Source organism: Neomonachus schauinslandi, chromosome 9 (assembly GCF_002201575.2).
Source record: "Neomonachus schauinslandi chromosome 9, ASM220157v2, whole genome shotgun sequence".
Taxonomy (NCBI): domain Eukaryota; kingdom Metazoa; phylum Chordata; class Mammalia; order Carnivora; family Phocidae; genus Neomonachus; species Neomonachus schauinslandi.
In genome coordinates this window covers 72,662,826-72,688,191 of record NC_058411.1, presented here as the reverse complement: position 1 = coordinate 72,688,191, position 25,366 = coordinate 72,662,826, and the positions used below count along the sequence as shown (strand labels likewise).

At 39.9% G+C, this 25,366-nt stretch overlaps 1 protein-coding gene across 2 annotated transcripts in view; it reads right to left on the bottom strand.

Moving 5' to 3' along the window:
* Positions 1 to 25,366, bottom strand: part of SUPT16H (SPT16 homolog, facilitates chromatin remodeling subunit) — a 39,470-nt gene that overhangs the window by 3,173 nt on the left and 10,931 nt on the right. For both annotated transcript variants that reach the window (XM_021695787.1, XM_021695788.1), the window contains exons 2-22: positions 20,279 to 20,371; positions 18,857 to 19,027; positions 17,493 to 17,645; positions 16,574 to 16,720; positions 15,796 to 15,947; positions 14,797 to 14,969; positions 13,037 to 13,127; positions 11,993 to 12,066; positions 11,749 to 11,861; positions 10,793 to 10,858; positions 10,585 to 10,680; positions 10,360 to 10,475; positions 10,117 to 10,270; positions 9,508 to 9,635; positions 8,843 to 8,978; positions 8,610 to 8,736; positions 8,240 to 8,358; positions 7,606 to 7,731; positions 7,156 to 7,268; positions 6,765 to 6,840; positions 6,226 to 6,395 (exon numbers count right to left, since the gene is read on the bottom strand). In XM_021695787.1, the coding sequence (XP_021551462.1) occupies positions 6,226 to 6,395; positions 6,765 to 6,840; positions 7,156 to 7,268; positions 7,606 to 7,731; positions 8,240 to 8,358; positions 8,610 to 8,736; positions 8,843 to 8,978; positions 9,508 to 9,635; positions 10,117 to 10,270; positions 10,360 to 10,475; positions 10,585 to 10,680; positions 10,793 to 10,858; positions 11,749 to 11,861; positions 11,993 to 12,066; positions 13,037 to 13,127; positions 14,797 to 14,969; positions 15,796 to 15,947; positions 16,574 to 16,720; positions 17,493 to 17,645; positions 18,857 to 19,027; positions 20,279 to 20,371 (2,594 nt within the window). The remainder of the gene's footprint in view (positions 1 to 6,225; positions 6,396 to 6,764; positions 6,841 to 7,155; positions 7,269 to 7,605; positions 7,732 to 8,239; positions 8,359 to 8,609; positions 8,737 to 8,842; positions 8,979 to 9,507; positions 9,636 to 10,116; positions 10,271 to 10,359; positions 10,476 to 10,584; positions 10,681 to 10,792; positions 10,859 to 11,748; positions 11,862 to 11,992; positions 12,067 to 13,036; positions 13,128 to 14,796; positions 14,970 to 15,795; positions 15,948 to 16,573; positions 16,721 to 17,492; positions 17,646 to 18,856; positions 19,028 to 20,278; positions 20,372 to 25,366) is intronic.

Sequence of the window (25,366 nt, the reverse complement as noted above, 5' to 3'; positions counted from 1 at the left end):
GGTAGATAACCTTTTCCTCAAATATAGGAGAGCAGATATTCTTTGCACTATGCCACCAGAATAGACCCAAATGGCTGATAGTTGGTCTCCCAGACACCAGCCCTCACGACAGTGCAGCATTCCAAATAAAGCAACTTTGTCTCTTGAACAAAGCTCATCATCTTTTTGTTTGCCATTTTCTTTCTTAAGCACCAACTTCCCTGTTCCTCCTTTAGCCTTTTCTCCTCCTCACCTATGCCTTCCCCTCCCTGACTCACTCTTATTTGCACGTAGTTTCAACTTCTAACCATTTCTAGGATTCTTACTTTTCAGCTCTGATCATTCACACCACTGCAGTTCAGAAACAGCAACTGGCCCTAGCTTTCCCTCCCCAATCTTCCACTGCTTTCTTATGTGTTGCTTATTTGATGCAGGATCTATTTGAAGGTAGGGATAAGTTTTCTGTTTGTTTAGTACCGAAAGTACCCTGTATTAAAATGTTCAAATGACTTTATTTACTTCTGTTGAGGAGAGCTCAATCAACTCAAGTGGGCGGGAAGGAAGAGAAAAGGAAACCAAAGACATGACAATAGTGAGGATCACAAGAAACCTTCGGCACAAAACCTATCTGGGAACCGCTGCCCTAAGTCCGTCACCGGCACTGCATCATACACACTGTGACTTGCGCTTCTAGCCATGGTGGAGTAACGAGGACTAGATTTACCTTTTCACTTTTAAACAACTAGAAAACCAAACGAGATATGAAACGGCTTTCAAACACTGGCTAAAAAGCAGCACAGGACTATAATCCCCTAAAGGAGGAAACCTACAGGGTTCTGTTTTAGAACTACCCAAGTTTTCTGCCTGGAGGCAGCTCCCAGGCTGCTATGCAGGGAAGGGGAACCCAATCAAAACCTGAGAGAGAGAAGGATTTGTGGAGGCTAAGACAGCTAGAATTTTGAGGCAGGAGTACTGGAGGAGAGAGTGACAGAAAAAGCTCTGGAAATGTGCAGAGGGATCCCCTTCAATCTTTGGCCGAGAGCGTATCTCCAACATGCATGAGAGGAAGCTAAGTAGAGCTGGGCAAAGCAGCAGGCCAGATAACTCCCAGATCTCACACTGAGCTGGAAATAGTTCCTGCTGTACCAGCTTCAGGGGAAAAACCTTATTAATACACAGTGAATCCGAGCCCTCGAAAGAGTACTGCCTCAGCAATGGGGTAAATTGGTCCTAGACCAAAAAGCTGTTCTGAACCAGCACTAGTGACATCTGAGAACAAGTTCTGAAAGATCAAGTGGTATCCAAATCACTCAACTACACCTAGAACGAAATCTAGAAAAAGTTTTAAAAACCTAGCACACAAAAATGTGTAGTAACTCTGTTTGGCAGTTGATCCCAAATTACCAGACACGCAAACAAGCAGAAGAAAAATCAACCAATAGCAACAGACCCAGAAAATACAAAGATGGTGGATGGAAGTATCAGATAATGATATTTAAGAAGTTATTATAAATGAAGAGAGAAACCTGAAGATGCTGAGAAGTGAAGAAATAGGTGTCTCAGAAAAAAAAAAGGGGGGGTACTGAGCAAAAATATTTGAAGAATAATGGCCCCCTGCTTGTCCTCTCTCTCTCTCTAGAAAGAAAAAAAAAGAATGGCCAAAACATTTCTAGATATGATGAAAACTACACACCCCACAGATCTGAGAAGCCCAACACACACTAAGCAGAATAACCATTAAAAACAACAAAACACAGCAAAGCACCTAATAATCAAACTACTAAAAACCACTGATAGAAATAGAAAATAAAATATCCTGAGGAATCTGTACAGAAGTATGAACAGTGACAGCAGACATTGCAGCAGATGTCTGAGCTGGAAGACAATGGAGCAACATCTCACAAATATTAAAAAAGACTGTCAACTTAAAATCCTACATCCAGCAAAAAACATCATTCTGAAATGAAAGAGAAATAAAGACTTTCAAGAAAAAAGCTGAGAGAATTTGTCACCAGAAAACCTGCAGCTCGGGGCACCTGGGTGGCTGAGTCGGGTAAGTGTCTGCCTTTGGCTCGGGTCATGATTCCAGGGTCCTGGGATCAAGCCCCACATCGGGCTCTCTGCTCAGTGGGAGCCTGCTTCTCCCTCTGCCTGTCTCTCGCTGGCAAATAAATAAAATCTTTAAAAAAAAAAAAAAAGAAAAAAAGAAAACTTTCAGCTCAAATGCTAAAGGAGGAGGTTTATGAGGCAAAGAAAAATTAAAGCAGATAGAAGGTTGGTACCACACAATGGAGTGAAGAGCACCAGGAATGGTAAATACATAAGTAAATATCCAAGACCTTTCCCCCCCTCATTTTATTAATTAAGAGATAACTGCCTGGGGGCACGAGGCTGGCTCAGTCAGAAGAGCAAGCAACTCTTGATCTTGGGTCATGAGTTTGAGCCCCATGTTGGGCGTAGAGATTACTAACAAAAACAAAAACAAACAATAACAACCAAAAAAACCAACCAAACAAAAAAACCAAAAAACCCCAAAAAGACCTTAATATACAATCATAAAAATTAATCCAAAAGGCAGCATATAAAGAGGAGAAAAGCAACAAAGCACAGAGGAGAAAACCAAGAGCAAGATGGTAGATTTAAAACCCAACCATATTGTTAACGATAAATGTAAATGGTCTGATTTCACCAATCCAATTAAAAGTAGAAGAATAGATTAAAACAAGTGAGACCCAAATATATGTTGTCTCCAAGGAAGCCACTTTAAACATATAGTTAAAAGTAAAAGGACAGGGCGCCTGGGTGGCTCAGTTGGTTAAGCGACTGCCTTCAGCTCAGGTCATGATCCTGGAGTCCTGGGATCGAGTCCCACATCAGGCTCCCTGCTCAGCGGGGAGTCTGCTTCTCCCTCTGACCCTCCCCCTCTCATGCTCTCTCTCTGTCTCATTCTTTCTCTCTCAAATAAATAAATAAAATCTTTAAAAAAAAAAAAAGTAAAAGGACAGAAAAAAGACACGTTATACAAATACTAACCAAAATAAAGCTAGAAGCCCACAGTAATGACGCACCAAGTAGATTTTGAAACAAGGACTAAATTTAAAAAAAAAAAAAAAAGAAAGAAACAAGGACTATTATCAGGAATAAGGAAGGACATTTCAGCATGATGAAAAAAATAAAATTAAATTAAACCTCTAGGCAGATTGACAAAAAGAAGAAACATGATCAATATTAGGAATGAAAGGGAACACCATTATAAACTGTACAAATACTAAAACTGGTAACTTAGATTAAGAAGACCAGTTTGTTGAAAGACACAGGATTCTAAAATTTACATATAGTAGTCAGTGTAATATAACCATTTTTTTTTTGAAGATAATTTTATTTGTCAGAGAGAATATGAGAAGGGGAGAGCGGCAGGCAGAGGGAGAAGCAGGCTCCTCGCTGAGCAAAGAGCCTGATGCAGGACTCAAAACAGGTCCCTGAGATCATAACCCAAGCAAAAGGCAGATGCTTAACCAAGTGAGCCACCCAGGCATCCCTAATATAGCCAATATTGAGAAGAAACATATTTGGAAGACTTACACTACCTGATTTCAAGACTTACTAAAGCTACAATAATTATGACAGTGGTATAAGGACACACAGATGCCCATGCAACAGAACACCATCCAGAAATAGACCCTCTCCTACACGGTTGATCTTTTTACAAAGATACCAAGATAATTCAGTAACTAGGGGATAATCTCATCACAAATGGTACTAGAATAATTGGCTATAAGTATGAACCTTGACCCTTACGCTACAGTAGAAAATAAGCTCCAAATGGATCACAAACCTAAATATCAGGCCTGAACCTATAAAACTCTAGGAGAAAACAGAAAATGTTTATGATTCTGGGTTAGTCCATTTATTAGGTAAGACATTAAAAGCACAAATTACAAAAGAAAGAGTAGATTTAACAGATTTCTTGAGAATTTTACACTTCTAGTCTTTAAAAGACACTTGAGAAAATGAAGAGGCATAGAAACTACTGAAAGAAAATATATACAAGGGGAGCCTGGGTGGCTCAGTCGGTTAAGCGGCCGACTCTTAATTTTGGCTCAAGTCATGTTCTCAGGGTCCTGGGACTGAGCCCCGCGTCGGGCTCTGCGCTCAGCAGGGTGTCTGCTTGAGGATTCTCTCTCCCTCTCCCCAGGCTCACTCTCTCTCTAAAATAAATAAATCTTTTAAAAAAAAAAGAAAAAGAAAACATATACAAAACCTGTATTTGGTTAAGGATTTATATCCAGTCTAAATAATTTTATTTTTATTATTTTTTTAAAGCTTTAGAGAGAGAGAGAGAGAGCATGAATGGGGCGTGGGGCACAGGGAGAGAGAGAATCTCAAGTAGACTACACGCTGACCGCAGAGCCTGACTTAGGGCTCGATCTCACAACCCTGAGATCATGACCTGAGCAGAAATCAAGAGTCAGATGCTTAACTCAGTGAGCCACCCAGATGTCCCTATCCAGTCTAAAGAATTCTTACAACTCAGAAAAGCAACCTTTTATTTTTTATTTTATTTTATTTTTAAAGATTTTATTTATTTATCTGACAGAGAGAGACAGCGAGAAAGGGAACACAAGCAGGGGGAGTGGGAGAGGGAGAAGCAGGCTTCCCGCCGAGCAGGAAGCCCGATGTGGGGCTCGATCCCAGGACCCCGAGATCATGACCTGAGCCGAAGGCAGTCGCTTAACCAACTGAGCCACCCAGGCGCCCCAAAAGCAACCTCCTTTTTAACATGGGCAAAAAATACAAAGTGACTTCCTCCAAGACACAGAATGACACATAAGCATATGAAAAGATGTGCAACATCATGGGTCATCATGGAAATGCAAACAAACCACACTGAGACAGCACTGCACATTAAATGGCGAACATTAAAAAGACAGACAAAACCAAGTGTTGATTAGGATGCACAGCAACAACTCTCACATACTGCAGGTTTTCTGGAAAGTGATATGATAGTTTCTTACAAAGTTGAACACAGACTTAACCACAAACCATAAGACCCAGTAGTGCCATAGTTTAGGTCATCTACCCAAGAAATGAAAACCTGTGTTTACACTTTAAAGACCTGTATGTAATGTTTATAGCAGCTATTCGTAAGAGCCCCCACATGGAAACAACTCAAACGTCTACTAAGTGGTAAATGAAGTATGGAATATCCATGCAATGGAATACTCCTCAGTAATAAAAAGGATGCACTCAACAACTTTAAAAATTTCAAAAGCACTGAGCTAAGTGAAGGATGCAAGATACAAAAGATTACATACTGTAGGCTTCCATTTATGTGAAATTCTAGAAGAAGCAATTCTATCACTGTACCGTGACAGAAACCAGGGATACAACTGTGGGAAGGGGAATGACTATAAAGGAACTTTTAGGAGTGAAGAAGTATTCTATATCCTGATTATGATGGTAGATTTGAAACTGTATACATTTGCTACAACTCATCAAATCACATACTTAAATTGGTGAATTTTATTACACGTAAGTTTTCCCTCAATAAAAGTCATATACATTTACACATAATATTTGTGACATCACACCACCTACCTGCATGTTTCTTAGGAAAATGCTCAGGGAGACCATAAATTTGTATCTTTCTCATAACTTATTTCTACGTTCTCTCAACCCACTTCTTAAGAGGACGTTTACATTTATAGCACTTGCCCTTCACAGGTAAGGGGGGGTGAGGGTGGAGGGCAGAGCGAACTATACTCATGGCTACCCAGGCCTCACCCTTCACATCTAGGGAATAACATCTCCTGGATACGGAGTTCTCATACTTCCATGAGAAACTGTTTTAGCTGAAGTGTGTAAATATGGATGTCAAAGGCTAAAATAAAAATAATTTCTATCTCCTCTCTCAATAAAGACAAGAGAAAGAAATATGCCTCCCTTTTTATAATTAAATTATTACACGTCTTTAGGTTTTTTTATATACGTATCAAGGAGAATAAAAAAAAAATCTTAGACTTTGTTTCTGTATGGATAAATATTCATCAACTACTGTTGGAATTTCAGGAAAAAGTTACTAACTCTTTAATAGATTCCAAATTTTTAAGTCCTGGGCTATAACTCAACCCAAAGGCAGTTTTACCCTTAAGTATACCAGTACATTTTATATACAACACAGCACACTTACATTCTGTAACACAGGGCTCACCGGGTAAATGGGAGACTGCTGGCCAATTTACTTACTTCAACCATTCCTTGATAGGGTCTAGGGAGGCTACAGGAATGGCGTTGATCATCGTGACTTTCTTGCTGTAGTCCTTGTACACTATCACCATATCAAAGTTCTTCAGGTGAAACTGAACCCGCTCAAAGTGAATCAGCTCCACTTCATCCAAGGTCACCACAAAAGGTGGCTGTTAGGGAGAAACTGGATCACTACCACATAAATCCCCTAAAGCATCAGTCTTTTCAAATTCTGTCAGAATCTTTTTTTTTTTTTTTAAGTTTTTATTTATTTGAGAGAATGAGCACTCCTGTTTTTTTTGGGAAAGACTAAAAGCAATACAACGTGCTGAGAAGCCTCAGTAAATGGATTTGTAAGATCAAAATCTTTCCTCAAGGAGAAAATAATTTAAGAAAACTTTAAAAAAAAAAAGAAAATAAAGTAACTATCAAAAATGAAAATCATCAGAAATAATAAGGAGCTAGTTTTCAAAACACCTATGCTTCCGCTTTCTTTTCTCTAACAATTTTCTTACTAAACGGAGGTAAGAAATACTCACCCACTCTGTAGCATTTACCAGCGCACTACTAGTGGGCTGAAGGAGGCAAGTACTCCTGTAAGGAGCTCCATTAAATCTGAAAAAAGAACAAGAAAAAAGACTCGGATAAGATTGGGCCCATTGCAAGAGAAATTTGCTGCCACAATACACTTCTTTCCTTTTCCCACCCCAGCATGCATACTGGAGAGTCATTTACAGGGGAAGCCTCTAAGTCTGAGCCACTCACCCCAGCCCTAAAAATGTTCAAGCAGGAATGGATGTCTCAGAGGTTTTCAATCAAAGGAAAAAGGGAATGATCTGTTATGTTGAGTTATTATAAAGAAAGAATAACTAATTTTTCTAATAGCTAGACAACCACACTTCAGGCCAAAAAGATGAGGAGATATGTTACCCCAAGTCCCTAAAAGGCACTTCAAATTCCAGTTCCTCCTTTGTTAGAGCCTCTACTTTCTCAATGAAATTTTTAAAGGCTGTTTTCAGTTTGTGCCTCATTTCTCGTTCCATCTGTAGAAGAAAAAAAAGTACTAATTAACCACAGCCATCACTTTACTTGTTAATAGTACATCCCTTCAGCAAGCCCGAAGTGCTTCGACAGGCCTTAATTCTCACACCCACGATGCCGACACGGACACTGTCCTAGAGGCCACTACACCGTAACTGCACGGCCGAGGCGGCAACTGACGTCTCATCCACAAGCCACGGCATTAGGCCAACCCTGTACACACTCGAGTGGTTCCACAGAAAGATTCAGGGGTTGCTCATAAAATACGACTCACTGAACTCCGATCTGAAGCACAAGCTACGTCAGTACCCTGCACATACAACAGGAAATGTCACAGACCTGCTCAGCATAGAGGTCATCTCGGTCATGCATGTGCTGATGTTTGCCCAAGTCCGTGGTGATCTCTCCCACTTCTGTGTAGAACTGCACATCTGTGTGCCGCTTCTTCCCAAACATGATGGCATTCTGGGGGCAGAGGAGAAAGCACAAAAAAGAAGTCAGAAAACTCAAAGAAGCAGATAACGACAACAAACAACATGAAAACAGAAATAACACCTACGCTGGAAACCATGGCATTTATGTAAAGATAGTTAAACCATCCCTGGGGTCATCATAAATAATGACATTTGGGAATGTGAGAGCATATGAATTTTAAAAAGTACTCCTATTTATTAGGATGGACTTTACAGATTATGCTGGAAATAAACTCTGTCTAAAGCAACATTTTTCTACTGCAGAAACAGGGATTTGGAGAAAACCTTATGCTTGGTGGTCATTAGATATCACACCAAAGGAACGTACATGCTGAGCACCCTCTAGATTTCAGACACGGTGGACTTTATAAACATTATCTCATTCAATCCTCTTAATAATCTTATGTGACAGGTGGTATCACTCATCACTATTTTAAAGGAAAGAGGGTGACACAAAGATCTTGCCCAACGTCTGACAGCTAGTAAGGAGACAGGTGTACCTTGAGGTGAAAGTGCAAGACAATAATCATTTCTCCATCACACGGCTGAAACAAAGCGTGCTTGATGTTATTGTACAGGATATCCACTTTGTCTCCTCGAACAGAGGTGAAGCGGAAGCCTGGGGACAAACAAACGAAGCTGCTAAACGTCAAGCAGCAGCATGAGTGGAGGCCAGAAGACACTGCATCTTTCCTGGCTGATGTGAACAGGGTCAGAGAAAATGCCAAAAACTATACAGGGCTTTCCATTCCTTGTGCCCACGAGGAATGTCAGTAGATTCCTCCCAGCATTTCCCTGGTGTGCTCTATTATCTGATCATCTACAAACGTGCCCCAGCGACAAAGCCCAGACCCATGAGATCATCCATACCATTGACATGGGCCTCCAGTGACCCCTGCATCCTCTTTTGGGCAATGTTTGGGCGAATGTATAGATCTTTCAGTTTGGGATTACTCCGGTTGAGATTGATCACCAGGGAGTCTTGTTTCACAATGCCCTAAGCAGAATGAGAATTAATGTGAATCCTCACGTATGTCTGCTGTGTCCGCCAAACCCACACGTATCCTGTTACAGAAAGGTCCTTTGTTGGTGTTCAAGCTCACCTCCTTCTCCTTTTCTTCTGCTTCCCGGGTCTTATAGCGCTTCTGTACTTCTTTTATAATTCGGAAAGCATTCTGGAGGTTCAAGGCTGGTACTGTCTGTTCTCCAGGTGCCTTCATATTTGAAGCTCGGTACGTACTGTTAAAAAGGGGAAGCCAGAACTTATATAAGTTTCTGTATCAGGCTGGGTAACTTGCACTCTCTATTTTTAACTGACTTAGTATCTTTCAGGAAAAAAAGGTACCAGTGAATGGTAGGACAATGTCTGGAAAGCTGAAAAACATCTCCCTTTCTTCTCTCTTAAATAGAGAATATTATAAATGGCTAATCCACTGGGTGGGAAATCACACTGATTTTTCAAATCTGGCATAGTGAATTATCCCATTCCATACCATGAAGGAATGGACTCCAATGAGGCACACATTTCCTATTTATGATTCTACTGCAAAACATATGTAATCAGTTTAACATATTTTCATGAGGATTCCAAATTGGGTTCCATCCTCAAAACAGTACAAAGCTAGCAGGATGATCCTAAACAGGTACCACCAAGGGAGGCTCTGCCATTCATAAGATGAGGGAGAACACAGCACAGACAATGAAATGTTTCTGAGAATACCGCTCCAACCAGCAGGGATTTGGGGATGGTCTTTTCCTGGGGACTCACATTTCCTTGACAAAAGTGGCTTCTGGGTTAGGAAAGATGTTGCCCTCATTCCTGCCCAGAGCACTGCCTGGGCAATAGAAGTTGATTCGCAAGTAAGTATAATCTCCTTCCACGGACATGCTTATATTCTGCTCAAAGAAAGGAAAAGCATTGACAAAATAAACAGGTTTCTTTCCAAATTCAAGATTAGTAGTCATGGGGACACAAAGTTGTTGCGAGTTACAAGCTGACTGCTAAACCCAGCCTGTAAACCTCGATCTAGCTCTAATCAACTGTACCTTATTTTTTTTATATGACCAAATGTGTGCTTCCAAAAGGACCACTGACTTCTCAGAGCACCTGGAGCCACATGTCCCACTACACATTAAAAAATGCTTAACGCAAATGATTTTTCTAGACTAGACCACTGAACTTTCTAACCAAGTGAAAACTGGGGAGGAAGGCCAGTGACAGCAGGAGGCAAGGAGAGGAGAAGCTGATAAAGTGAGAAGGGTGGAGTCCAAAGGAGCAGAGGGTGGGAGGGACGGTGCAGTTCGAAAAAGAATGTGTGGAGAGCACAATTAGTAGTTTCCGAAACAGCCTGGATGGAGCCTGACTCGGCGTTCATACCTTGATTGTGGCAATGTGAAAGGGCGTCGCGATACCGAACACCGGCATTATCACAGTTTCGTATTTCTTATCGATATAGATCTTCATTTCCCGAATATGTGGTTCCTTAGGCATCAAAGATGGGTTTTTATAGGACACGTTAGATTTGCGAGCTCTGGAGTGGGGATAAAAAATTTTTTTGAGAAATTTTTACAAATCACATGTGAACCTAAGACAACCTCGCTGCCCAACACAAACGCTTACTTCTGAATCTGTTGTTCTCCTTTCTGTTCTGTCAGTCGCCTCTTTGCTTCCTCATTGAGTTGAGCTGCCAGTTCCTTTTGATGTGCTCTTCGTTTCTCTTCTGCAGTCATCTCATTCTGGAGAAAGACAAACCTAAGTCAGTAGAATTGTCACTCCTACAAATGTGCCTCAGATACGAGCCATAGGACAGGTAGAGATCGATGTAGACTGAAACCGTAAACTCACTCGTGTTCTTTCTGTAAGTAATGCTGCCCGAGAACCTCTTCCCAACAGGTCCTCGGCCTCATCTTTCTCCTCCTCCTCCTCTTCTTCATCCTCATTCTGTGGGGAAAAAATCATACTCAGAAATTCGGTTTTAATCTTTTTAGCCAATATAATTTTTGCCTTTTCACAGTACCAAACTTCCTACACCACTTATCTTCCTTCTTCCTACCTTTAGAAAAATCCCCACGTTCTTCACTTTCTTCTTCACAGAAGTGAGAACAGTAGCTGGGCCATCCTGGAATAAAAGGAAGAAGTCAGATATTTATAAGAGCATTTAAATGAGGCACTTTCACTTTCTAGCCTCATATATAGGACGGCAGGGCTTTGAAACTTCTGGATACTAAAATCTTTGACAATACATACATACAGATTTTATCTTCCCAACTTCATGAGGAACTGTAATTTGGGAGACAATACTGAGATAATGATTAAGAACACAGGCTTGATTTGAAACCTGGCTCAATCACTTCCTAGTGGTGACATCTGGCTATGGACTGCTTCTGCTCTGTGTCCCAGTTTTTTTATCCGAGGGTAGAGTCTACTGCGCAGGATGTTAGAATTCAATGAATTACTTACTGCATAAAAGTCCTAATACAAAAGTATTTGCTATTAAGCTTAAGAATCAGTTCTGATTAAAAAAAAAAAAAAGGCCACAAAGGCCCAGAACAAGCAAATCCTTAGAAAGTGGTTTAGTCATTACCTAGGTTTGGGAGGCTAGGGTACCGGGTTTCTTTGTGAGGTGATAAAATGTCCTAAAATTAGATTGTGGTGATGGTTGCACAACTGAAAATCACTAAATATTACTGAATTATACACTTTCAGTGGGTGAATTGTATGGTATATAAACTGTAGCTCAATAAAACTGTTTTTAAAGTAAAATAAAAGAATCAGTTCCCGTTATTATCATTACCAGGGTTCAAGCCACAAAGTAATGAATGGCTTGGTTTAAATCATTCCCTGTACTTGAATGACAATCTCTGTTCCTAGCTGTATTAGGTCACTGCCCCGGATCCCTCCCTTCAGCTAGCATTTGACAAACACTTTCAAGAAAAAAACCCATGTAGTACAAAATGTACCTCAAATGTCAGTTCACAAACACTCAAAAGTTGAAGAAGCAATACATACCTCATCCACAAGCACTGTGTCACCGATGAAGAGAGCATAGGTTTTCTCTTCTGGTTTCTTCCCTTCCTTGTTAGTCAGATCTGAGAATCCCAAATTGATGCTGAAAACCATCCCTACAATAGCAAACAGGAATCAGTGTCTAACTGTGAGAGAATGGAGAAGGGTAGATTTTACACAAAAAAAGGGGAAATAAAGCTATAGGAAACTACTCAAAAAAGTATTTTCCTAAAGCTGTAAAACTCACCCTTTTTCAGTTTGTACTGATTTTTACTATTAATTACTAAAGAGCCTTCACGGAATTCAATTCCCATTCCGAACCTAAAAAAGAAATGAAGAGAAACTTCAGCAATAGGCTAAAAGATCTCTAACACGGGTCAAGTACAATATATTCTATTGCAATTTTCAGGATAAGGCAGGCAAACATGTTGAGTGATTTGCCTCTGCTCATCAGTCAGTTAAGGAGCAGGATTTCAGGACAATCTTTGGGCTAATAATATGTTGAAAAGAATTTCCTAATTAAGTACCTCATGTAACATTTATTACATCAAGCCTTCTTTATTTTAGCTTACTCACCCATATTTAAATTTTAATAGTCTAACATGAAATCAAATTAAGCGTTTTCCTATAAACAACTTGGCAGACTGTTAATGGGTACATTACCAAGACTGTAGTAAGTGGATTAAGCAAGGCGATCGTTAGTGGAATGTTGATAACTAGGATTCACTAAGTCGCCTGGGCCGGGACTTGGTACAGGTTGATATATTTCCTCTTGTCCATCAGAGAAATCCAGAAAGATACTATATATCCCAGACTAGTTTTCATCTAAGGAAACTGACCAGAGCCTTTGTTTCCCAAAATGTCTTTGGTTCTGTAAGATGTTCTTAAGTATTTCTAAGTGTTCAATGGTCAAATACACCTGAGAAATGCTGAATTAAATAAAAATTGAAAAAATGTAAATAGTAGGATATCACAGAGTATTTCATTTGCAAACGTGAGCTGAGGTGTTCTAAGAGAGGAAATACAGTAAGTAATGTGCCCTAACACTAGTAAGTTAAGCCTAGAACACCTACTGGTATCTACTACATTGGTCTGGAAAAATCTCCACCCCATCCCTGGGTGTAGAAATGAAATCTTTCTCACATTCTCTGATAACACTATATGTTTGGCATGTAAGTTTAATATTTAATAGTCAATAAATGATGGGTGAATCAATCTAAGAATATTTTGCCTGACCACGGCCAGTCAGGAAAACTGTCTCAGAGTGACAATGTACATTATCACATCTTACCCTAGATTTTTGGTGATTTTGTTCAGCAGCTCTGGCTTCTGCTTTTTAACCACGTCCATGACAGCATTATACACGTCACATATCTTCACACCTAATGACAAGACAGAGAGAAAACAGTATCTTTCAGGGAAAAAAAAAGTTTCATTTGGTTCGGTTTATCAACATTTTTTCACCTGTCCCCTAAAGCAGAGTTTCTCAAGTGTGAACTAAGAAATTCAGCTGTGGGGTGCCTGAGTGGCTCAGTTGCCTGAGTGTCTGGCTCCTGATTTTGGCTTGGGTCATGGGATCAAGCCCCACGTGGGGCTCTGTGCTCAGCATGGAGCCTGCTTGTCCCTCTTCCTCTCCACTGGCCCCTCCCTGCATGTGCCTACGCGTGCTGTCTCTCTCCCCAAAATAAATAAATTAAAAAAAATTTTTTTAGGGGCGCCTGGGTGGCTCCGTCATTAAGCGTCTGCCTTCGGCTCAGGTCATGATCCCAGGGTCCTGGGATCGAGCCCTACTTCGGGCTCCCTGCTCCGCGGGAAGCCTGCTTCTCCCTCTCCCACTCCCCCTGCTTGTATTCCCTCTCACTGTGTCTCTCTCTGTCAAATAAATAAGTAAAATCTTTAAAAAAATAAATAAAAGAAAAAATTTAAAAAAATTTTTTTAAAGATTTATTTGAGAGAGAGTGCATGCATGCACTCAAGCAGGAAGAGCAGAAGGAGAGGGAGAGAGAATCTCAAGCAGACTGCACTGAGCGTGGAGCCCGACTCGGGCTTATGACCCTGAGGATCACGACCTGAGCTAAAACCAAGAGTTGCAAGCTTAACTGACTGCACCAATAAAAATCTTAAAATAAAAAAAAAAAAGCAGTTGCAGGAGTGGTAGGGATTAGAAATTTGCATTTTTAAAAACGATTTACCTAGTCACCTAGTCATTACAATGCTTGAGAATCACTGACTCAGGAGAACTATGGGATGCTAGGTAGTCTCAGGGAAATAATTTAAGAGTTGATAAATGGCATGACATTAAAGTTACACATTTTGAAAAACAGGACTACTGAATGGGTGAATTACTATGAGAAGGACTCCAGCCTTAACTTTTCACGATCTAGGATATGAATAGACATTTCAAGCCAGAATAGTCTAGATATGGTGGCCTCAAAGGGGTCCTTATCCTCACCAAGCTACCTGTGACTACGATTTCCAATGGGATTTCTCAAGATTGACTTGAGATCTTGAGGAGGAATGGTGTCTAGAAGCGATGGGCACATGGGTGGGCTTACAGAGGGGCTTAAAGGTGGAACACATAAAGTCCCATTTAGCCAACTGGGAGTGTGGAGTTTCAAGACAAAAGAGGTATGGTGTCAAACACTTTGCTGCCTTTTGAGGTAGATAACTGCTTGCCTAGCAGAGTTGCTATTAGTTCTGTTCTTAGACTATGATTCCTTGTATCCACTTGATGTAGAATTAGCAATACAGGTTGTTGCCAGAGATACTAGTTCTCAGAACCTTCTAAAGAAAAGTAATAAGGCCAAGGTATTTTATGAAGATCTGGACACAGAGGCCTAACCAGTCACAGTTTTTTGTAAACACCAATGTAAAACCAAAGTAACTACTCAGGCCTAAAAGAAGACTGAAGAATGAAATGCTAGGATGATTCAAGGTTAGTAAAATCTGATTCTATTTTAGTATAAGAGCCTCAGGAATAGAAATGCACATAAACACTAGAAACATTTTTGTTAACATCATTTCCAAACCTTCTTTTCTAAGCCACCTCACCATGTCTTAATTCCTTTAGCAGTTCCTCTTGAAGTTGGAGCAAAAAGTTGTAATTTTCTTGAACTTCCTGAGAAGGGTCAACCATCAAAGTGCGAACAAGGTTGGAGCAGTAAGATTTGAAGCGAATACCCATAGCACAAGTGATGGCCCCAAAATGCATGTGATTCTTGTCACTAGAGACCAAAGGAAGAAAGCATTCCATTACGCAAACGACAAAGTCCTTAGTATCACCGACATACGACATTTGTAATCACTACCTTTCCCTGCTCTATCCCAAAGCTGAAGCAGAAGGACCTAAACTTTTTTTTTTAAGTAAACAAACCAGGTTATAAGGGAGTAAAATTAGTGACAAAAACTTATAGAATAAAAATTCAGTGAAAAGCTGAGTTGTGGTGTCCTAAATAGACAAAGAATATACCAAATTCTATTCATTATAGTTCAACAGTGCAGGGAAAAGTGTCACTTATCCACCAGCCACTGTGAACTGTAGTATTCATTATGAATTAGCCCTAGTCCCTTCAGCCTGAACAGGAAAAACAGCGTTCTCTACAATACTTTTAAAAATTAGAAGAATTACATTATGGCATATCTAATAATACCTTAATGGTTTTTCTCAACATGTTTTGCATTTTTTGTTGGTATTTTTAATCATCTGGAAAAGCAAAATCAAATAAATGCTCAAGTAAGAAATGAGTACCAATGTGAAATAAAATAGAAATAAGCTAGGGCGCCTGGCTGGCTCAGTCTGTGGAGTGTGTGACTCTTGATCTCCCAGTTTTGAATGTGAGCCCCACACTGGGTATAGAGATTACTTAAAAATAAAATCTTAAAAAAAAAAGAAGTATGTGTAGAATAAAACAACAAGATAATGTAGAAGGCAGACTAATGGTTATTCTGTCTCTTCCCACTTTTCTGAATTCCAGAATGAGCCCAAGAAAAAAACAGGCCAAAAGTTGAAACGCTCTGGTTGTTGTTATATTTTGAAGTTCTCGTACTTACCTCACCACACTGAACTTGAGATTATAGTTGCCACCACTTTGAATGATAGGAGGGTAACACATTTCCACAGTAGAAGGGTCTGCCCCAGCTAGGTATTTTTTCTCTTCAATGGCCTTTTCCACAGACTCAGCCAGTTTGCTGTGTCGAACTTTCTGTAAGCATGCCCAGAAATAAAACAGTATTTACAATATTCATCAAACAGTGGCAAAGAGTTTTGGGTTTTTGGACATTATTGTTTGAAGTCAACATATATCCTGATATCACTTGGGACGCTAAAAAAGTCTTATGAAATGGTCTACATGTCAGGTAACACAGTGGTATACCTGCAAAGCCGATTTTGAGAACAATCAATGTGTGAATTTACAGCTATGGAAGGAATTCTCAAATAAAATACTGAATAACCTCAAGAAACTATAGCGCAGGTTTATAGTTACTTTGAAAGAGAGATGGCAGGGCGCCTGAGTGGCTCAGTTGAGTGTCCAACTCTTGGTTTCAGCTCATGTCATGATCTCCAATTGTGAGACTAAGCCCTGCAAAAGGCTCCCTGCTCAGTAGGGAGACTGCTTGGGATTCTCTCTCTCCCCCCCCCACCCCTCCCCCACTGCATGCACAGGAGCACGTGAGTGGTCTCTCAAATAAATAAATCTATGTATCAAAAATAAATTTATGTATTAAAGGCCTAATTTCAAAGAAGCTGAACACACACCAAAAAGCACTGCATGGGAGGGACTTATTTCTGCTTCATTAAAACAGTAAAGACTTGCCCCTCTCCATTTACCTCATCTGCGTCAACTATTTCCATGACTCTTTCCTTGAAGAATTTGTTGAAGACCTCAGAGGTGATGCTAGCTGCTTTCTTCATTAGGTTGAGCTCCCCATCCTCCTTTACAGCAATGGTATAGGCCACAACTGCACTGATATCTATCTGCAGTCAAAGTGATAAGAGTTTCTAACATGTAAATAGAGAATTGCTCAAGAAATGCATCGCTCCCTTGGGGCGCCTGGGTGGCTCAGTCATTAAGCGTCTGCCCTCGGCTCGGGTCGTGGTCCCAGGGTCCTGGGACCAAGCCCCGCATCGGGCTCCCTGCTCGGCGGGAAGCCTGCTTCTCCCTCTCCCACTCCCCCTGCTTGTGTTCCCTCTCTCGCTATGTCTCTCTGTCAAATAAGCAAAAATCTTAAAAAAAAAAAAAAAAAGAAATGCATCCCTCCCAATTTGACTATCATCAGTGAATATATCTGGTTATTTAGCAAACGATTCATCAGTAGTTTACAAAATACTGAACTACTCATTTCTTGGATTGAATAAACATTTAAAATAGCTCTCTACCAGGTCACAGTGTGTATTCTAATAGGTATTACATTAATGAATCATTTAAATGTAAATGCAAATGATCCTCTCTAAAGGATTTTGTAAAGGCTGAAGAAGGAAGACAGGCAGGAGAGCAGGGAGAAAAAATATGTATTTTCTGGAATAAGAGATTTTTCTGTTTCCCTCTGAAATAGCTGAACTATCTTCCCAATGCCTCACCCCTGACTGAAAAGTCAAACTGCTTACTGCTCAGCCAAACAGAATGAAAATGGAAATGTGAAGGAATACAGTTTTCCCAAAACAAATACTTTGCACTATCTGTTATGGAAGCCTCTCACACTTCTGTCTTCCCAACTGCCAATCTGTTTGTTTCCAGGACTGTTCTTACTTTGTCAAAGCCCTCTTTGTTGAGGCAGTCATTCCAGTTCTTCATGAACTCTCCAGGGAATTTGTCTTTGCTGAACACTCCAATCTTCTTGCCATTCTTGCTTTCTTTAATGGCTTCAATCATTTTGTCAAAGCTGCTCTTATTGCTTTCATTCTATCAGTGCCCCAAAGAAAAAAAGGGGTTAATCAGTTTTAGAATTAGACATCTATGTTCTACTAGTAACAGGCAGAGACAAATATTTGGAACCCCAGAAAGAATAAATTCTCTCCTCATGCCCCATCTACTTCCTTGGGACAGACTATATAACACACTAAAAGTTAACACAAAATTTCTTCAGATATTTTTATATACTGAAGAGCCACATAAGTTGACAAGACTATTCTTTTTCTTTAGGAACAGCTAAAACACTCACACAAGGTGAACAATATTCTGAGAAAAAGTGCCAGAAAGTATGACAAAAAAGATTACATGTGGGGTACCTGGGTGGCACAGTAGATTAAGCATCTGTCCCTTGGTTTCGGCTCAGGTCTGCTCTCTGGGTCGTGAAATCGAGCCCGGCGTCAGGCTCTGCACTCAGCTCAGGGTCTGCTTAAGACTCTCTCTCTCCCGCTCCCTCTGCCCCTCCCCTACCACAGCATGCACACACACAGGTGGCCTGTGTGCATGCTCACATGCTCGCTCTCAAAAACATCTTTAAAAAAAAAACAAAACACGTGATAAAAACTGAAAAGGAGGTATATCTGTTTCCTTAAGGACATTTAAAATTATTTATTCTAGGGGCACCCAGCTGGCTGAATCAGTAGAGCATGCGGCTCTTTTTTTTTTTTTTTTTTTAAAGATTTATTTATTTGAGAGAGCGAGAATGAGGGAGAGTACATGAGAGGGGGGAGGGTCAGAGGGAGAAGCAGGCTCCTCGCTGAGCAGGGAGCCCGATGCAGGACTCGATCCTGGGACTCCAGGATCATGACCTGAGCCGAAGGCAGTTGCTTAACCAACTGAGCCACCCAGGCGCCCAAGCATGCAGCTCTTAATCTAGGGGTGGTGAGTTCGAGCCCCACACTGGAGGTAGAGATGACTTAAAAAAAAAAAAAAAGTTATTTATTCTAATGAAGGTACTAAGATGAAAAAAACCAGCTGACAGTATCCTCGAGAATGGACAGATAAAGTGATTTTGCTACAGAACTGACAGGGTTACTGAACTTTTTTCTTCTTAACAACACAACAAAGATGTGACAGAACTTTGTAATTACAACCACAGTCAGCTAAAATCTTCCTCTGTATTCTTTTAAATTCTTAGAAGGCATTTCTATTCATCACTTTAAACATTCTCTCACATTTATGACACGTTCTTTATTAGTTCTGACCTTTTCCCGTATCAGCAGAGTGATGGCAGGGGCTCCATTAGCATTCTCATTGCCCTTAGTGTTGGCAATCTGTTTTAAAAACTCCACTTTCTTCTTGCTGGCCATAAAGATGATTTTGTCATCACAGAAGACCATGATAGTATCAGTCAGTTCATAACCAAAGAGCCATGTCTATAGGAAAAGACAGTATGTGATAACAGTATTTACAGATAAAAAAAAATTGATGCACTTATTCAGAAATATTTATAAAATAAGGTATCCGGAATTAGCTTCAAAATAATGTAGATGCAGATACAAATGAAATGAAGCTGGCCAAGAGCTGGCAATTTATTGGATAATGGGTACATGGGAGTTCAATGTATTATCTACTCTGATGTCTGAAACAGTCCATAATAAAGACCATCAGTTCTTTTGGATAATTTGTGTTTACAGGAACTATACTGTTGTTTAATAGGACAGAAATGCATAAAACCACAGACAAAGTAGCACATCAGGGAACTGCACATTCTAGCTCCCCCAATGACTGCCAGTTGCCTACCAATTATTCATTTCTTCTTCCTCAGAAAGATGGGATTGTTAGCTGGGCACACTACTCTGCATGAAGACTATTTCCCATCCTTTCTTGCAGCTAAGTATGGCCATTAAGTTCTGGCCAAAAAGTTGTAAGTAGGAGTATTCTGTGAGACTTCAAGCAAGTCTCCTTATAAAGGGAAGGGTGTCTCCATTTTTTTTCCCTTTCTCCATTCTTTCTGCTTGGAATGCAGATATAACGGCTAGAGCGCCAGCAAATTTTGCACCATGGGCTGGACTCTATGTATGGCAGAGTAGAGACCTGAAAAACCCTGCGTCCCCGAAGACTAACTAAAAGAAAAAGAACTGGGCCGCTGGGTGGCTCAGTCGGTTAGTCTGACTTTGGCTTAGATCCTGATCTGGGGTCCTCAGATCAAGCCACGTGTCCAGTCCGGCTCCACACTCAGCGGGGAGTCTGCTTCTCCCCTCTCTCTGCCCCTCCCCCCACTCATGCTCCCCCTTCTCTCTAATAAATAAAATCTTCAAAAAAATAAAAGAGGAAGAACTGTTTTGCTTAATTCACAGTTATATTTTTTTGTTATATCCCAGTTTACAGACTTCTCTTTCCTTATGTTCTAAGCACTCTCCAGTAAACTTTTATGTTTCTTTTTTTAGTTGAAGTATAGTTGTTTCTTTTTATAGAAAAATGTGTTTATTTTTTTAATTCTTTTTTTTTTTTTTTGGTCCACTCAGCTTTTAGTGATGGAAATATTCTCTACCTGCTCTAATATGGTAGCCAGTACCCGAGTACCTGAGACTTGGGATTGAGGAATTAAACTTTTGATGTGGCTAGTGACTACCACGCGAACAGCGCAAGTCGATTCAGGGCTAAGACTGCCACAAAGCGCTCACCTGTAAGGCAGTTGATTTGGCATAAACAATTTCTTCATCAACACCCACGGATACAACAATGGCATCAACGTTGGCATATTCATCTTCTCCTTTCTGAAAAGTAAAGATTAGGTAATTTGGTCATTGTCTTTTTATCCTCGTAAAACCGGACTACTTCAGTATTTCCTCAGGGTATATATAATTTTTTTCCTAATAGAAATGCCAACTTTGGGGCACCTGGGTGGCTCAGTCAGTTAAGCATCTGCCTTCGGCTCAGGTCATGGTCCCAGGGTCCTGGGATCAAGCCCCGCATCGGGCTCCCTGCTCCGCGGGGAGCCTGCTTCTCCCTCTCCCACTCCCCCTGCTTGTGTTCCCTGTCTCTCTCTGTCAAATAAATAAATAAAATCTTAAAAAAAAAAAGGAAATGCCAACTTTCAGGTACATGTTTGCTTGGCAGCTTCACAGTCATTAGTTACTCTGTTTGTTAAACAGCTTTATTGAGATAGAATTCACACACAATTCATCCATTTAAAGTGTGCAGTTCAATGGTTGTAGTGTATTCAGAGTTATGCAACCATCACAGTCTAATTTTAGAAGATTTTCATCTCCCCAAAAAGAAATCCATGAGCAATCACTACACATCTCCTCCCAGCTGTATGCAATCATTAATCTAACCTGTTTCCACGGATTCGTCTATTCAGGACATTTCATAGACATGGCCTTTGTGTCTGGCTTCTTTCACTTGACATGCTTTCAAGGTTCACCCGTGTTGTAGCATGTGTCAGTGTACTTTGTCCTTTCTGTCACTGAAAAACAATTCACTGTATGGCTCTACCACACAGTATCTATTCATCAACTGCTGGACATTTAGGTTGTTGCCATTTTTTGGCTATTATGAATAATGGTGCTATGAACACTCATGTATGTTTCTGTGTATACACACTTGAGTATATACTTAGGTGAAGAATTGCTAGGTCATATGTTTAACTCTCTGTTTAACTTTTTGAGGTTAATGGTTTAACCAGACTGTTTTCCAAAGTGACTGTACCATTTTATACTCTCAACAGCAATCTATCAGGGTTCCAAATTCTCCATATTGTGACCAACACTTGTTGACTTTTTTTATTAGAGCCATTCACTGGGTGTGAAGTAGTAACTCACTGTAGTTTTGATTTGCATTTCCCTGACAGCTAATGATGCTGAACACCTTTCCACATGATTACAGACCATTTGTTTCCCTTTAAGTGCCTATTCAGATTCTTTGCCCATTCTGTAACTGAATTACTGCTTTATTATTAAGTTGTAAGAGTTCCTTTTATATTCCAGATATAAGTCTCTTGTCAGATAGGACCTGCAAATTTTTCTCCAGTGGGTTCTTTTCACTTTCATAATGCTGCTGCCCTTAGAAACACAAAAATTTTTAATTTTGAAGGACTCCCAAATTACTTTCTTGTGCTTTTCATCTCATACCTAAGAAGGCTTTGTCTAATCCAAGGATATAAAGATTTACTCGTATTTCTATAGCAGTTTTATAGTTTTAGCTCTGATATTTAGATCTAATGATTAACTTTGAGTTAAATTTTGTGAATGGTATGGGAAAGGGGCCTAAGTTCATTTTTTTGCAGAGGGATATCCAGTTTGAAAAGACTGTTCTTTTCCCATTGAACTGTCCTGGTCAAAAACCAAATTATATATTTTTAAAAAAGCAAATGATACTGGGGCGCATGGGTGGCTCAGTCTGTTAAACATCTGACTCTTGGTTTCAGTCATGATCTCAGGGTCATGAAATCAAGCCCTGCATCGGGCCTCGTGCTCAGCAGGGAGGATGCTTGAAGTTCTCTCTCTCCCTCTGCCCCCCTCACTTGCGTGCGCTCTCTTTCTAATACATACATAAATATAAAAAAAAATCAGGTGATGCAAATGTGAAGGTTTGTTTCTGGATTCTCAATTCTATTCCATTATCTATGTTTCTATCCTTACACTAATAGCATGTTGTTTTGATTACTGCAGCTTTGTAACTAGTTTTGAAATTGAGAAGTGTGAGTCCTCCAACCATTAACTACTCTTGTGAATAACTCTGTAAGACCAAAAGACTGGTAATTATGGGCTAGACGGTCAAATCTCTGACTTGCCTATAAAGTCAAGAAAAACATCTATGTAAGACTCTTCACGTCTAGGCTTCTGGTTGCCAGTAAGAATCCAAATATAGTATCAGTTAAGGTTTCTGTTGAATTTCTCTACCACAACAAAATACATAGGACAAAGAGTTACCACATAGAAACTGTATGTATTCCTCCACTGATTTTCAGTGAGAAAACGTTTTCCTTCAGGTTGGTAAAGTTTTATCATTAGTTCTCACTGACGATGCAAAAGCAATGGTAGTTAAAACACCTAGAGCTTTAACATGAATCAAGGCAGTGGCACCAAAGTAATTCTTTACTCCTGCATAGTCATGGAAGGGGGGGAGGGGCAGTTTCTCTAAGAATGTCTTTGATGCAGCAAAAATGATTAATAGTAAGAAATCCCAATCCTTGAGCATGTCTTTTCAATATTCTGTGTAAAGAAATGGGACGTACACACAAAGCACTTCTATGTGTAAAGTTAAGTATGATGGTTGTCTTAAGGAAAACTTTACAATTATTTGAATAACAAGTTGAAGGAGCCATTTAGCAGACCTGGGTATCTAGCATACATTTTCTTGAAAATGAATGAAGTGAGCCTGTTGCTTCAAGGAAAATGAATGATGTCTTATGTAGTTAATGATAACATTTGAGTTTTCAAGCAAAAATTAGAATTCTGAAATAGCTGACTTGCCACTGTGAACTTAGCTTCCCTACTTAAGACTTTCCTGATAAAACTAGTGGTGATATTAACAAACATGATTCTTTGACACCATATAATGAAATGTGTAACATTTAGAAGACCTGCACAACTGAGAGAACCAATGCATGATGTTACAAAGTCATACATGGGTAAAGGATCAAAGGTACAATAACCGGAGTATAAAAAGTATAATATTGTGGTTTCAAATTCTAAATTACAACTAACTTTTAAAAGATTACTACTTCTTGAGTTTCAATGTAGTAACAAAGTATATCCATAATTATCTAAAAAGGTTATGAAAATAACCCCCCCTTCCAGCTTCATGTATGTATGATTTTCTCTCTATACTTGATGCAACCAACATAAAGAAAGGCTCACTGGGGTCCTGAATAATTTAAGAATGTAAAGGGTCCCACTATCAAAGTTTGAGAACCACTGTGCTATATTATTGCCATAGCACATTAACACACTAGTCTTGGCATTAAACATTCTCTCCTCTCAATTTTTGCTACATATACTCCAATTCTTCAATAAACATGGATTTTGTGGCAATAGTATTACCACCACCTTGATAACCTCCCAAAATTTGCAACAGGCGCCTGCCTATATTTAATGCTTATAGGTTCTAGATACAGATTAATCTATATCCCCCACCCCAAAATATCTATCTGCAAAAAACACCACTGAAATTAGTCAAAAAGTCCATTGTTATTTTTTGAAACTTGAAGTCTTGGTTCAGTCAATATTTTTCAACAAAGAAAACGGTATCAACATGCATAAAAATTCAAAATACACAGTAATACATTTCTTAAAAGTATATAGAGTGTAATCATGTAGCTTAATCACTAATAATATGGGAAAATCAACCAAAGGGATCTCAATATAATTGAAAATAGGGAGAGAGAGAAAAAGGCCCACATATTCAGCTCTTTCAAGCAGATGCGGAACCAAACTCAACATCCCAAGGATTTCAATTCGTATAAAATGCCTAGTTTTCCTCTGCCAATCACAAAGGTGAGAGGATGAATCCTAATTTCTCTTGGAACCCAGCTGCTCTGACCATTTCATACAAAGTTCTTGACTGATTCTTCACAAAAACCAGTGGGCTCTAACCCAGGAAAGAAATGCAGTAACTGGAGAATTTTAGGTATTTAAAGACAATGAATTTAGAGAAAATTTTTCTTAAAATGTGATTCAATGAAAAGGATTACAATAAAACCAAATATCTTAGACAGCAAAATCTGGGATGCTGTTTTGTATTTTCAAACCTTATGAGGAGTACAAATGTTTTATACAGATCACATCTGAAAATAGTCTTCTGAAACTATGGGAGATTTTTATTTACCAAACTTGCATAAGTTACCTGAAGTAACATAACACATAATACTGTAAAATATTTTTTATATATTTTATTATATATATATGTATATATAAATTATTTTCAGATTAAATTATGTCTGGAGGGGCACCTGGGTGGCTCAGTCGGTTAATCGTCTGCCTTTAGCTCAGGTCATGATCCCAGGATCCTGGGATAGAGCCCCGTGTTGAGCCGCTTCTCAGCAGGGAGCCTACTTCTCCCTCTCCCTCTGCTGCTCCCCCTGCTTGTGCTCTCTTGCTCTGTCAAATAAATAAAATCTTTAAAAAAAAAATATGTCTGGAATTTGTTTAATTTTTAAATATTTTATTTATTTGACAGAGAGAGACGCAGCGAGAGAGGGAACACAAGCAGGGGGAGTGGGAGAGGGAGAAGCAGGCTTCCCGCGGAGCAGGGAGGCCGATGCGGGGCTCGATCCCAGGACCCTGGGATCATGACCTGAGCCGAAGGCAGGCGCTTGCGACTGAGCCACCCAGGCACCCCTGGAATTTGTTTTAAAATATTAGAGTAGAGTGGGCTGGTTGAAAAAAGGAAAAAAAGAGAAAAATGCTACAAGGCTAACACAGCCCTTGTCCCTGGACCAGTCCTACCTCCAACTCCAAGTGCCAGCCTGGCTATTAGAGGGAGCTGGGGCTCAACTCTGTGCTGCTTAGATGGCCTCAGATTCCTACCTGATCTCTTCTGCTTGGGCTGATCTTCAGAACTCAGACTTGAGACACCCTGTCAAATCTGGACTTGTGATCCCTGTGTTCCCCTTTCTAGATGAACCATCTTGCAGCAGTGACCCCTGGTGTGCACAGATTCTCAACATTCACCAAACCCTTTCTGTCTCCAAATTCTGCCACCTTCCATTCTGTTTGGTCCACTTGATATCCAAGCCTTGCTGAAACGGGTGTTCCAGATGGGAATAA